At 42.8% G+C, this 12,804-nt stretch overlaps 1 protein-coding gene across 1 annotated transcript in view; it reads right to left on the bottom strand.

Moving 5' to 3' along the window:
- LOC112070174 (signal-induced proliferation-associated 1-like protein 1) overlaps positions 1-12,804 on the bottom strand; it is a gene marked incomplete at its 3' end in the record, with an annotated part of 160,698 nt that overhangs the window by 3,989 nt on the left and 143,905 nt on the right. The window contains exons 3-5 of the mRNA XM_070438855.1: positions 8,870-9,877; positions 8,537-8,722; positions 4,936-5,454 (exon numbers count right to left, since the gene is read on the bottom strand). Of these exons, the coding sequence (XP_070294956.1) occupies positions 4,936-5,454; positions 8,537-8,722; positions 8,870-9,667 (1,503 nt within the window). The remainder of the gene's footprint in view (positions 1-4,935; positions 5,455-8,536; positions 8,723-8,869; positions 9,878-12,804) is intronic.

Raw genomic sequence — 12,804 nt, 5'->3', positions numbered from 1 at the left:
TCGCTTGGAAAATTCCAGAATGATGTCATGGCTTTAGAAGCTTCTGATAGGCTAATTGACATCATTTGAGTCAATTGGAGGTGTACCTATGGATGTATTTCAAGGCCTACCTTCAAACTCAGTGCCTCTTTGTGACTCATGGAAAATCAAAAGAAATCAGCCAAGACCTCAGAAAATAAACTGTGACCTCCACAAGTCTGGTTCATCCTTGGGAGCAATTTCCAAACGCCTGAAGGTACCACGTTCATCTGTACAACAATAGTACGCAGGTATAAACACCATGGGACCACGCAGCTGTCATACCGCTCAGGAAGGAGACGCGTTCTGTCTCCTAGAGATGAACGTACTTCGGTGCAAAAAGTGCAAATCAATCCCAGAACAACAGCAAAGGACCTTGTGAAGATGCTGGAGGAAACAGGTACAAAGTATCTATATCCACAGTAAAACGAGTCCTATATCGACATAACCTGAAAGGCCGCTCAGCAAGGAAGAAGCCACTGCTCCAAAACCGCCATAAAAGCCAGACTACGGTCTGCTACTGCACATGGGGACAAAACTATGTGGATATATTGAAGCAACATCTCAAGACATCAGTCAGGAAGTTAAAGCTTGGTCGCAAATGGGTATTCCAAATGGACAATAACCCCAAGCATACTTCCAAAGTTGTGGCAAAATGGCTTAAGGACAACAAAGTCAAGGTAATGGAGTGGCCATCACAAAGCCCTGACCTCAATCCTATAGAAAATTTGTGGGCAGAACTGAAAAAGTGTGTGCGAGCAAGGAGGTCTACAACCTGACTCAGTTACACCAGCTCTGTCAGGAGGAATGGGCCAAAATTCACCCATTTATTGTGGGAAGCTTGTGGAATGCTACCCGAAACGTTTGACCCAAGTTAAACAATTTAAAGGCATGGCTACCAAATACTAATTGAGTGTATGTAAACTTCTGACCCACTGGGAATGTGATGAAAAAAATAAAAGCTGAAATAAATAATTCTCTCTACTATTATTCAGACATTTCACATTCTTACAATAAAGTGGTGATCCTAACTGACCTAAAACAGGGAATTTTACTAGGATTAAATGTCAGGAATTGTGAAAAACTGATGAAATGTGTTTGGCTAAGGTGAATGTAAACTGCCAACTTAAACTGTAAGTATTCCTGTAGTAGTAGTGGTAGTAGTAGTAGTAGTAGTAGTAGTAGTAGTAGTAGTAGTAGTAGTAGTAGTGGTAGTAGTGGTGGTAGTAGTAGTAGTAGTAGTATTAGTAGTAGCGGTAGTATTAGTAGTAGTTGTAGTAGTAGTAGTGGTAGTATTAGTATTAGTGGTAGTAGTAGTGGTAGTAGTAGTAGTGGTAGTAGTATTAGTAGTAGTAGTAGTAGTAGTGGTAGTAGTAGTAGTGGTAGTAGTAGTAGTAGTAGTAGTAGTAGTAGTGGTAGTAGTAGTAGTGGTAGTAGTGGTAGTAGTGGTAGTAGTAGTAGTGGTAGTAGTAGTAGTAGTGTGTAGTAGTAGTAGTAGTAGTAGTAGTAGTAGTTAGTAGTAGTAGTAGTAGTGGTAGTAGTAGTAGTGGTAGTAGTAGTAGTGGTAGTAGTGTAGTAGTGTAGTAGTGTAGTGGTAGTAGTAGTAGTAGTGGTAGTAGTATTAGTGGTAGTAGTAGTAGTATGGTAGTAGTAGTAGTGGTAGTAGTAGTAGTAGTAGTGGTAGTAGTAGTAGTGGTATAGTAGTAGTAGTGGTAGTAGTAGTAGTAGTAGTAGTAGTAGTAGTAAGTAGTGGTAGTAGTAGTAGTAGTAGTGGTAGTAGTAGTAGTGGTAGTAGTAGTAGTAGTGGGTAGTAGTAGTATGTAGTAGTAGTAGTAGTGGTAGTAGTAGTAGTAGTAGTAGTAGTAGTAGTAGTAGTAGTAGTAGTAGTGGTAGTGGTAGTAGTAGTAGTGGTAGTAGTAGTAGTAGTAGTGGTATTAGTATAGTAGTGGTAGTGGTAGTAGTATTAGTAGTAGTAGTGGTAGTAGTAGTAGTGGTAGTAGTAGTAGTAGTGGTAGTTAGTAGTAGTAGTAGTAGTAGTAGTAGTAGTAGTGGTAGTAGTAGTAGTAGTAGTAGTAGTAAGTAGTAGTAGTGTAGTAGTGGTAGTAGTAGTAGTAGTAGTGGTGTAGTAGTAGTGGTAGTAGTAGTAGTAGTAATAATAGTATAGTGGTAGTAGTAGTAGTAGTAGTAGTAGTAGTAGTAGTAGTAGTGGTAGTATAGTAGTGGTAGTAGTAGTAGTAGTAGTAGTAGTAGTAGTAGTGGTAGTAGTAGTAGTAGTAGTAGTAGTGGTAAGTAGTAGTAGTGGTAGTAGTAGTAGTAGTGAGTAGTAGTAGTAGTAGTAGTAGTGGTAGTAGTAGTAGTAGTAGTAATAAATATAGTAGTGGTAGTAGTAGTAGTAGTAGTAGTGGTAGTAGTAGTAGTAGTAGTAGTAGTAGTAGTAGTAGTAGTGGTAGTAGTAGTAGTAGTAGTGGTAGTAGTAGTAGTGGTAGTAGTAGTAGTAGTGGTAGTAGTAGTAGTAGTAGTAGTAGTAGTAGTAGTGGTAGTGTATTAGTAATATGTAGTAGTGGTAGTGGTAGTAGTATAGTAGTAGTGGTAGTAGTAGTAGTAGTAGTAGTAGTAGTAGTAGTAGTAGTAGTGGTAGTAGTAGTAGTGGTAGTAGTAGTAGTAGTAGTGGTAGTGGTAGTAGTATTAGTAATAATAGTAGTAGTGGTAGTGGTAGTAGTAGTAAGTAGTAGTGGTAGTAGTAGTAGTTAGTAGTAGTGTAGTAGTTAGTAGTAGTGGTAGTAGTAGTGGGTAGTAGTGTAGTAGTGGTAGTAGTAGTAGTAGTAGTGGTAGTAGTAGTAGTAGTAGTGGTAGTAGTAGTAGTAGTAGTAGTAGTGTAGTGGTAGTGGTAGTAGTAGTAGTGGTAGTAGTAGTAGTGGTAGTAGTAGTAGTAGTGGTATAGTAGTAGTAGTAGTGTAGTAGTAGTAGTAAGTAGTGGTAGTAGTAGTAGTAGTAGTAGTAGTAGTAGTGTAGTGGTAGTGGTAGTAGTAGTAGTGGTAGTAGTAGTGGTAGTAGTGGTAGTAGTAGTAGTAGTGGTAGTGGTAGTAGTAGTGGTAGTAGTAGTAGTAGTGGTAGTAGTGGTGGTAGTAGTGGTAGTAGTAGTGGTAGTAGTGGTAGTAGTGTAGTAGTGGTAGTAGTAGTAGTAGTGGTGTAGTAGTAGTAGTGGTAGTAGTGGTAGTAGTAGTGGTAGTGGTAGTAGTAGTGGTAGTGGTAGTAGTAGTGGTAGTGTTAGTAGTAAGTAGTAGTGGTAGTAGTAGTGGTAGTAGTAGTAGTAGTAGGTAGTAGTAGTGGTAGTAGTGTAGTAGTAGTAGTAGTGAGTATTATTTTTTTAGTTTATGTAGTGGTGTGTAGTAGTGGTAGTATTATAGTAGTGAGTAGTAGGAGTAGTAGTAGATAGTGTGGAGGTATTGAGGGGGATGGAGTAACGTTAGTATGGAGGTATTGAGGGGGATGGAGTAACGTTAGTATGGAGGTATTGAGGGGGATGGAGTAACATTAGTATGGAGGTATTGAGGGGGAAAATGTGTGTTTTTATGACAGTGTCTTAGTTCAATATCAATGATGATTATTCACATTATATCAAATTTGAATTATCGTTGATATTCAAAATAGGTAATGGAAATGTGTAAGGGTAGAGCGCGAGTCAGTCTGCATGTTAGTGAGTGTATACATTCATTGGCCAGTTTATTAGGTAAACACATCTAGTACTGGGTTGGACCTCCCTTTTTCCTCCAGAACAGCCTGAATTCTTTGGGTCATGGAAACTTTGCTCAAATGGTATCAAGGGATCTAACGTTTTCCAGGAAAATATTCCCCACACCATTACACCGCTGCAAGCAGCCTGTACTGTTGACACCAGGCAGGATGGGGCCATGGACTCACTCTGTCATCAGCATGAAGCAACAGGAACTGGGATTCGTCAGACAAGGCAATGTTTTTCCAGTCCTCAATTGTCCAGTGTTGATGATCGCGTGGCCGCTGGAGCCGCTTCATCTTGTTTTTAGCTGATAGGAGTGGAACCCAGGTGTGGGCGTCTGCTGCAATTAGCCCATCTGTGACGAGGACCGACGAGGTGTACGTTCTAAGCTGCCATTCTRCACACCACTGCTGTCCTGCGMMGTTATTTGTCTGCTYGTTTCCCACCTGTTAGCTYRCGCSATTCTTKCCATTCTCCTTCGACCTCTCTCATCAACAAACTGTTTACGCCCACAGGCCTGCCGCTGACTGGATGTTTTTKGTTTGTTGCACCATTTCTCTGTAAACCCAAGACATTGCTGGGCGTGAAAAGCCCGGGAGACCGGACGTTTCTGAGATACTGGAACTGGCATACCTGCCGCCGACAATCATAGCATTCTCAAAGTCGCTTAGGTCACTCGTTTTTCTAACACTCAATGGAACAGTAACTGAATGTCTTGATGCATGTCTGCCTGCTTTATATAGCAACATGACTCACTGTCTGTAGGAGCAAACCATTTGTGAATGGGGTGTACCTAATAAACTGGCCACAGTGTATAGTGTATATATAATGCATGTATGTGTGTCTAGTAGGGTTGTAATGATGTTAGTATGGCGACTCCAGGCAGTAAGGAAAGGAAAGGAAATATGAAGGGCCCTTCATGTCTTGAGGAAAACCGTCGTAATATCGGACAAAACAACCTAATGTTATCACCCAGACACAATTGTTTACTTTGCATGTGACAGCACAACATATTTGACATAAAGTACGTTTTTTTGAAGGGCCATATCGTTTAGTCGGCTATGTGTGTGTTTGTCAAGGAAAAACTGGTGGTATGACAACACTAGGTGTGTAGTGTGTGTGTCTTGTTGTATGTATTTGTGTGTTTAGTGTGTGTGTGTATGTATAACGTGTGCTCCTACCCGTTTAGAGAGGCCAATGTTCCTCTCTCCCTCTCCTCCCAGTTCATTCCTGAAACAAGGGCAGTCCAGCACCAGATCGTTGCTCTTCTCATCACCAGGGTCTAGGGCGGGGTTAGTGGTGTGAGTCCCACCCTGTCCACCCTGTCCCGTGCCCCCCTCCTTCCCACTCAGCTCTTCCTGGGACCCGCACGGAGACCCGCCCCCGCCGCATACCCCACTCTGATTAGACGAGAGCGAGGAAGTGGCGGAGGCCGAGGCGGCGGCTGCGGCGGAGGCGCCCGTGGTGGTGTTCTTGCGTTTCCCGCCGGACTGTCGACCCTGGATAGCCTCGTTGAGGTCGAAGAGGATACTCTGCACGTCAAAGTGAGCAAAGCCTTTTTGACAAGACCAGGGTTTTGGAGGGGGTCCGATGACATCCTCCCGCCCCCCATCCTCCACGTCAGACCCAGCCCGGGACGAGTCACCCTCGGCCTTGACGCTGCGGAGCTTCCTGAAGATGGACTCCCCTCCAGTCTCCGACTGGAATCAGATAAGATCATGACTTTATTATCCCCATAGGGAAATATTATTTAAAATCACTGTGCATATATTAAAAACATTAAACAATGTATGGATAAAAACTATTATTGATGAAATGTAATATTGGTGTAATGTAGACTCATAATACATTTTTAAAAAACGTATTAAGCATAGACATGACAATTGTGACCCATTTCAAGAAGCTAGGCAGTCTAGCAGGAGAAGCGTTCAATTTTAATTTACTTTTTATCAAAATGTGTTTGTTTTTTTGTCAGAAATGTCTTCTGGAATGGGAACTTTCATGTGCATTAATAACAAACGTGCATGCCATCTTTAAATACGAATAAAATTGTTAAAAATTACGAGTCTAGTTGGTTTAGCCACGGGAAAAATACAGGAACCTTTCTCGCTAGCGCTGATTGGTTAAGATAATGGATGGGCTGGACATGCCGAGAGATGAGTTCTGATTGGTCTGCCATGTAGCAGGCTTCTGTCTATAACATGAGCTGCTCAGTATGTGTAGATAATCCTTGCTACTGCGGCTTTTAAAAAAAAAGATACCATGAAGAAGTGAAAAAGTGTTGCTACTGCTCCAAACATTGCCGCCCTGAAGTTAACAGGCACTATAGACAAAGATCAGTGGGAAAAAGTTGTGATGGACTACTTTCTGGAGGACGATGAAAAGGAATCAGACAGTGAGGAAATTCCTGATTTTTGAACCAGACATTGTAGACTTCTGATGACAGTGATGGGGAAGAAATGTGATCAACAGTGTTGTTGTCACAGAAGAAGTTGACCGAGATTTGAAATCAGTGGAATGCCTGGTGGAAGCAGAGAGATGATTGCCAAATGTGGAGAGTCAAAAACACAACACAGAAGGCTGTTTTATAAACACCTGTCTCTGGATTACATCTTTAAACTAGGGGCAACCATGGCATCCACGACCGAGAGGGAAAAGCATTCATCCATGTAAACGGATAAGAGTCTAGCTACATTTTCAGATATTATACGGTTCTAATTTAGTCAGAAAGTCATTTTCATTTCAAGTTTAAGGATACTGTTAGCTACCTAGCTAACATTGAACCTAGTTGGTTAGCTGTAGCTACCTGCAGATTCATGCAGGGTGCATGGTAGTATGAGTTGGGATTATGGTTCCTTGTTTAGCTAGCTAGCTACGTCAAACACTATGCAAGTAACAATTTCACTGTACCGTTTACACCTTCTGTATCATGTGTATGTGACATAGAAACTCTGATTTTGTTTTACGTAATGTGAAGAACATGATCCGCACCAAAGTCAGATTAGGATATAGGCCAAGGACTAGAAAGTGTATTTTTACTACTGCTTTCACCACTTTTAGTCTTAATCTTTGGTTGTTTACTACACCACCTTACTCACTCTGTTTATCACATGGCCTCATGTGAATCTTTAAAGAGATAGGTGGGGCTAAAGCTTAAGATGGTGTGAATGATGTTGAATAGGCGTAGACAAAAATATCTCTCCAGTAGGTGTAACAAAAAACTCAAGGGCCATTTTCTTAAAATGTGGGATTAAAAACGTATCAATTTACAAAGCTGAATTACTTTCCCATTGTTCCTCAACTGCAGTGTATGATATACAATTTTCTAGTTCTGAGTCTCTACTTTTAAAAAACACAATTACAAATGTTGCTACATAGAACCGAATCGAGGTGGTGGGTCAGAATAACAGACAAGATAAATACAAATCATTCAATAGCTGGCTAATATTTTTGTTTAAATGATACATCTGGACACAGAGCTATCTTTTTGTTTAATATGGTTGCTGGTTCCTGATCTTCTGAGAAGACCGTTTGAGGAGTCACCTGAAGTTTGAGAGGAATGGGAGATGCAGTAGAGGAATGGGAGATGCAGTAGAGGAATGGGAGATGCAGTAGAGGAATGGGAGATGCAGTAGAGGAATGGGAGATGCCAAGTAGAGGAATGGATAGTGTGAGGCAAGAGGGTTCGTAACGAGCACGACTGATTAGTACTCTGAACTGTGAGTGGTGAGCTTTCTGGCGATCAGAGCTGATGAGGCATCACATAAGTCGGTGCCATACATTGTGAAGCAGAAGTCCAGTGGTTACGCAACTCAGGCTGGTTCCAAGATAAGCCACGTGCTGTTCCTCTCCATCTTTGAAGGATTCATGCATTCAAAGACTTGGCCACTATTGGTTGACCTAGCAGCTATAGCTAGGCTTCATGATAAGTATTGGTTGACCTAGCTAGTATAGCTAGGCAACTCATGATAATGTATTGGTTGACCTAGCTAGCTATTAGCTAGGCTACCATGATAATGTATTGGTTGACCTAGCTAGCTATAGCAGGCTATCTATGATAATGTATTTGTTGACCTAGCTAGCTAGCTAGGCTACTCATGATGTATTGGTTGACCTAGCAGCTATTGCTAGACTACTCATGATAATGAATTGGTTGAGCTAGCTAGCTATAGCTAGGCTACTCATGAAGATGTATGGTTGACCTAGCTAGCTATAGCTAGACTACTCATGATAATGTATTGGTTGACCTAGCTAGCTATAGCTAGGCTACTCATGAAGAGTATTGGTTGAACTCTAGCCAACTATAGCTAGGCTACTCATGATGATGTATTGGTTGACCTAACACTATAGCTAGGCTACTCATGATGATGTATTGGTTGACCTAGCCAACTATAGCTAGGCTACTCATGATGATGTATTGGTTGACCCTAGCTAACTATAGCTAGGCTACTCATGATGATGTATTGGTTGACCTAGCCAACTATAGCTAGGCTACTCATGATGATGTATTGGTTGACCTAGCCCAACTAAGCTAGGCTACTCAACGAATGTATTGGTTGACCTAGCTAACTATAGCTAGGCTACTCATGATGATGTATTGGTTGACCTAGCCAACTATAGCTAGGCTACTCATGATGATGTATTGGTTGTTTTTTGCTTTGAAGCACTTTGAGATTTTTTTCTGTTATCAAAAGGGCTATAGAAGTTTAATAAATCATTAATAATCTAATATAATCTAATATTATTAATGAGGTAGTAAAAAGTGCAGTTCATGTGCTCTACCTTGGACCTCCTCTTCAGGTGTTTCTCTCTTTCCTTCAGGCGACTGGCGGGGCTACCTCTGGTAGGACCCAGGGGTCCATCAGGTAGATCCAGGGCAGCCTGTTTGTGCGGGGCCACCGTCAGCAGCTCACCAAGTCTGTCCGGCGCCGGGCTGCGTTGATCAGGAGCCTCCTGGGACGTATAGCCCTTGAATGAATGAAGTTTATTTGACACATTTAAAATACATACAATAAGTGTATTCAACAATTATGCATCATCCTCTGGAATTCTTCGTAAATTGTTTTGTCTTCTTTTTTAACTATACTAATTGTTTTACATCAATCAATAAAATACCTTGAGCATATCGAAGAAGCTCTCTCCTGAGCCTGCATGTTTGTCTATGGAAGAGGTGCTGCCGTACTCTCGATGCATGGGCGTCCAGCCAGAGAAGGACCAGCCCTCGCCCCCGTCACCCTCTAACTCAGAGATAGTGATGTCACTGTTGGAGCGCTGGCGGATACGCCTCATGCCTTTACGCGGCGAGCCCTGGTAGCCGTCTGGCGACAGGTAGCGGTTGTCTTTGCTGTGATGTCTGCTGTGGTGCATCTTGCTCTTCAGGGTGTTGTGGATGTTCCGGAGCATCGAGGAGTCCTGAGGGCTGATCAGGTGGCCCAGTTTAGCTGACATGCTGCTATGGGCCGTGGTCGCCGAGCCTGAACCCGAGCTCCGTTCTCTTTCTCCGCTCCCGGCCGACCCGCGTTCCCCGGCCGACCCGCGTTCCCCGGCCGACCCGCGTTCCCCGGCCGACCCGCGTTCCCCGGCCGACCCGCCTGACCCACATTCTCCACCACCTGAAGATGACATGGTGGAACTCGGGGAGTCCGTATCTACGGTGATGTGCCACACCCCGCCCGTTCCATCCCGTTTGGGGGGCCAGTCCGCCACGCGGGCCCTGACCCCCATCTTGGGAACTCCCGGGGTGGAGGAGGAAGAGGAGCCGGATGAGGAAGAGGAGGTGAGGTGGGTGCTCTCGGAGCGAGGTGGGGGGGCGCCACCATTGGGGAGGCGCAGGCGACGGGTGTAGAATTCATCAGAGGCAGGTACCGAGCCGCCCACCGAACGCTCCGTCTGAGACCGCTTCAGACTGGTCATGGTGGGGTAAGGTTAGGGGGTAAGGTGGGGTAAGGGAGAGCTCAGCAGTAGAGATGGAGCATTATGCCCAGGGAGAGGAGAGGATAGAGAGCCTCACAGAGCATGGGTGGCTGGGAGGACTGGAGGAGGGAGAGAGAAAGGGAGGGCAGAAGGTTGTTGCTAGTGTTGCTCCTCCTCAGGTCTGTACGCTGCTTCGGTCTCTGGTGAACTCTGCAGGAGAGAGAGGAAGAGGAGAAAGAGAGAGGAAGAAGAGAAGAAGAGGAGAGAGAGGAAGAGAAGTAAAGAGAGGAAGAGGAGAGAACGAGGAGAGAAAGAGGAGAGAGGAAGAGGAGGAGAGAGGAAGAGGAGGAGAGAGAAAGAGGAGAAAGAGAGAGGAAGAAGAGAAGAAGAGGAGAGAGGAAGAGAAGAAAAGAGAGGAAGAGGAGAGAAAGAGGAGAGGAGAGAGGAAGAGGAGGAGAAAGAGGAAGAAAGAGAGGAAGAGGGTTAGATGTTGGGTTAGGCCTCCATGTCAGAGAGGCCTTTGGCATGGCTATAACAACTGAAGCTGTTTTTAATCAAGCAGAAGAAACACATAGCTCAGACTCTCACTCTTCACAAACTGGCTGATGACGCGGCAGTTGGCAGCGTGGTAGGCACAGCTTTCCCCATTAATCAATCATAAAATGAAGGATTAGCTGATAACTGCGAAACAAAACATTCTGGATAATATAGAGAACCTTGTATATATAGAAAATAATTTATTGATCGTCATTTTGATATGCTCGAAAAAAGAATCAGATCAATCGAAGCGAACAAGAGAGGACATCTCCTCGAGCGAAACTGAAGGGAAGCTGCCGTCAAATTCTAAATGTAATAATTGGATGGGGACATTTTTAGAACTACGTCTCCAGAATATAAAGCACTGCTTACAAGCATCAGAGAACAGTTTAAAAAAAAACTGGATCTATTGCCTGGACTACTGGGGGAAGTTGAGGCATTAAAAACAGGAATGGATTACAGTAACAAAATGGAAGAAATCCGAGCAGAAAATAAGATATTGAAAAGTACCGTGGACTCCCTAAAAGACACTACAGAGATGCTACGGTATGATAATAAAACAATGAAAGCAGAATTACTTGATATAAAGTGCAGAAGTATGAAGACTAATATTGTTTTAATGGGAATAAAGGAGGATGAAAACAGTCAACGGAGGAAAAAGTCAAGGTTTTCATGAAACGTAATCTCAAGATGACGGACGAACAGGTGGAAACAATTGATCTTCAAAGAGCTCACCATTTCAGTGGCAGAGGGGAGAGAAGGTAGCTAGTAGTAGCTAGGCTAACTCAGTACAAAAATTAAGATTAACTTTCTACAACAGGACAGGGAGCTAAAGGAAAACAAAAATGTGTGTTGAGTGGCTGGTTGGCTTACTCGCTCTAGGTTGTCAGTGCTGCATGTCTTCTTTGTGATCGTGTCATGGCTGTGTCGGGGTCGATTGTAAGTTAAACATATGTATCCCTATATGGGTAGTGTGAGGCCTAAGACTCGTTTTTACTGGCAGGACATAATGACATAATGAGGACTACATGTCTCTCTGCTGATAGGAATATAACAGGACATAATGAGGACTACATGTCTCTCTGCTGATAGGAATATAACAGGACNATAATGAGGACTACATGTCTCTCTGCTGATAGGAATATAACAGGACATAATGAGGACTACATGACTCGCTGCTGAAAGGAATATAACAGGACATAATGCTTTATGAGTAGTGAGTGATCCTAGGGGTGGTAACACACACATTCTAAGTGATTTCAATGGGTCTTTCTCCATTCTGATTGTTTTATACTGTTCAATTCAACCAAAACAAATTTCTGCACTTTTATAATTTCTGCATTTCCTGCACTCCATTGCAGTGGTGGAAAAAGTACCCAATTGTCATACTTGAGTAAAAGTAAAGATACCCAGTAAAATACTACTTGAGTAAAAGTATTTGGTTTTAAATATACTTAAGTATCAAAAGTAGAAATAATTTCAAATTCTTTACATTAAGCAAACCAGATGACATCATTTTCATGTTTCTTTTTATTTACGGATAGCTAGGGTCACACTCCAACACTCAGATATAATTCACAAACAAAGCATTTGTGTTTAGTGAGTCCACCAGATCAGAGGCAGTAGATGACCGGGGATGTTCTCTTGATAAGTGGAAGAGAATTGGACCATGTTCCTGTCCTGCTAAGCAATCAAAATGTAACAAGAACTTTTAGGTGTCAGGGAAAATGTATGGAGTAAAAAGTACCGTATTTTCTTAAGGAATGTAGTGAAGTAAAAGTAAAAGTTGTCAAAAATAATGACTTAAGTAAAAATACTTTCAAGTACGACTTAAGTACTTCACACCACTGCTCAGTAGAGATAATTTCCACACTGCCATGTGGGGCTGCACGATATGGGTAAATAATCTAGGACTTATTTTTAACCAAAAATTGCAATTAAGATTTGACTTGCGAATTAAAAGCAAAACTGTTGGAATCATGGAAATAGAATGACTATTCTAATTATATAGTTAGAATATAATAGTGAGCACTTTGAATAAAGTGTTGTTTGAGATGACAACTAATTAAAATGCCAGGGAGGAGTTATTGTGACAGGGTAGGAACTAAAATGTTCCTAAAGTGCTCCACTGGCTTCCAGTTGAAGCTCGCATCCGCTACAAGACCATGGTGCTTGCCTACGGAGCTGTGAGGGGAACGGCACCTCCGTACCTTCAGGCTCTGATCAGGCCCTACACCCAAACAAGGGCACTGCGTTCATCCACCTCTGGCCTGCTCGCCTCCCTACCTCTGAGGAAGTACAGTTCCCGCTCAGCCCAGTCAAAACTGTTCGCTGCTCTGGCACCCCAATGGTGGAACAAACTCCCTCACGACGCCAGGTCAGCGGAGTCAATCACCACCTTCCGGAGACACCTGAAACCCCACCTCTTTAAGGAATACCTAGGATAGGATAAAGTAATCCTTCTAACCCCCCCCCCYCCCCTTAAAAGAGTTAGATGCACTATTGTAAAGTGGTTGTTCCACTGGATATCATAAGGTGAATGCACCAATTTGTAAGTCGCTCTGGATAAGAGCGTCTGCTAAATGACTTAAATGTAAATG

Source organism: Salvelinus sp. IW2-2015, unplaced genomic scaffold (genome assembly GCF_002910315.2).
Source record: "Salvelinus sp. IW2-2015 unplaced genomic scaffold, ASM291031v2 Un_scaffold1250, whole genome shotgun sequence".
Classification (NCBI taxonomy): Eukaryota; Metazoa; Chordata; class Actinopteri; order Salmoniformes; family Salmonidae; genus Salvelinus; species Salvelinus sp. IW2-2015.
This window is presented reverse-complemented; position numbering and strand designations above follow the sequence as displayed.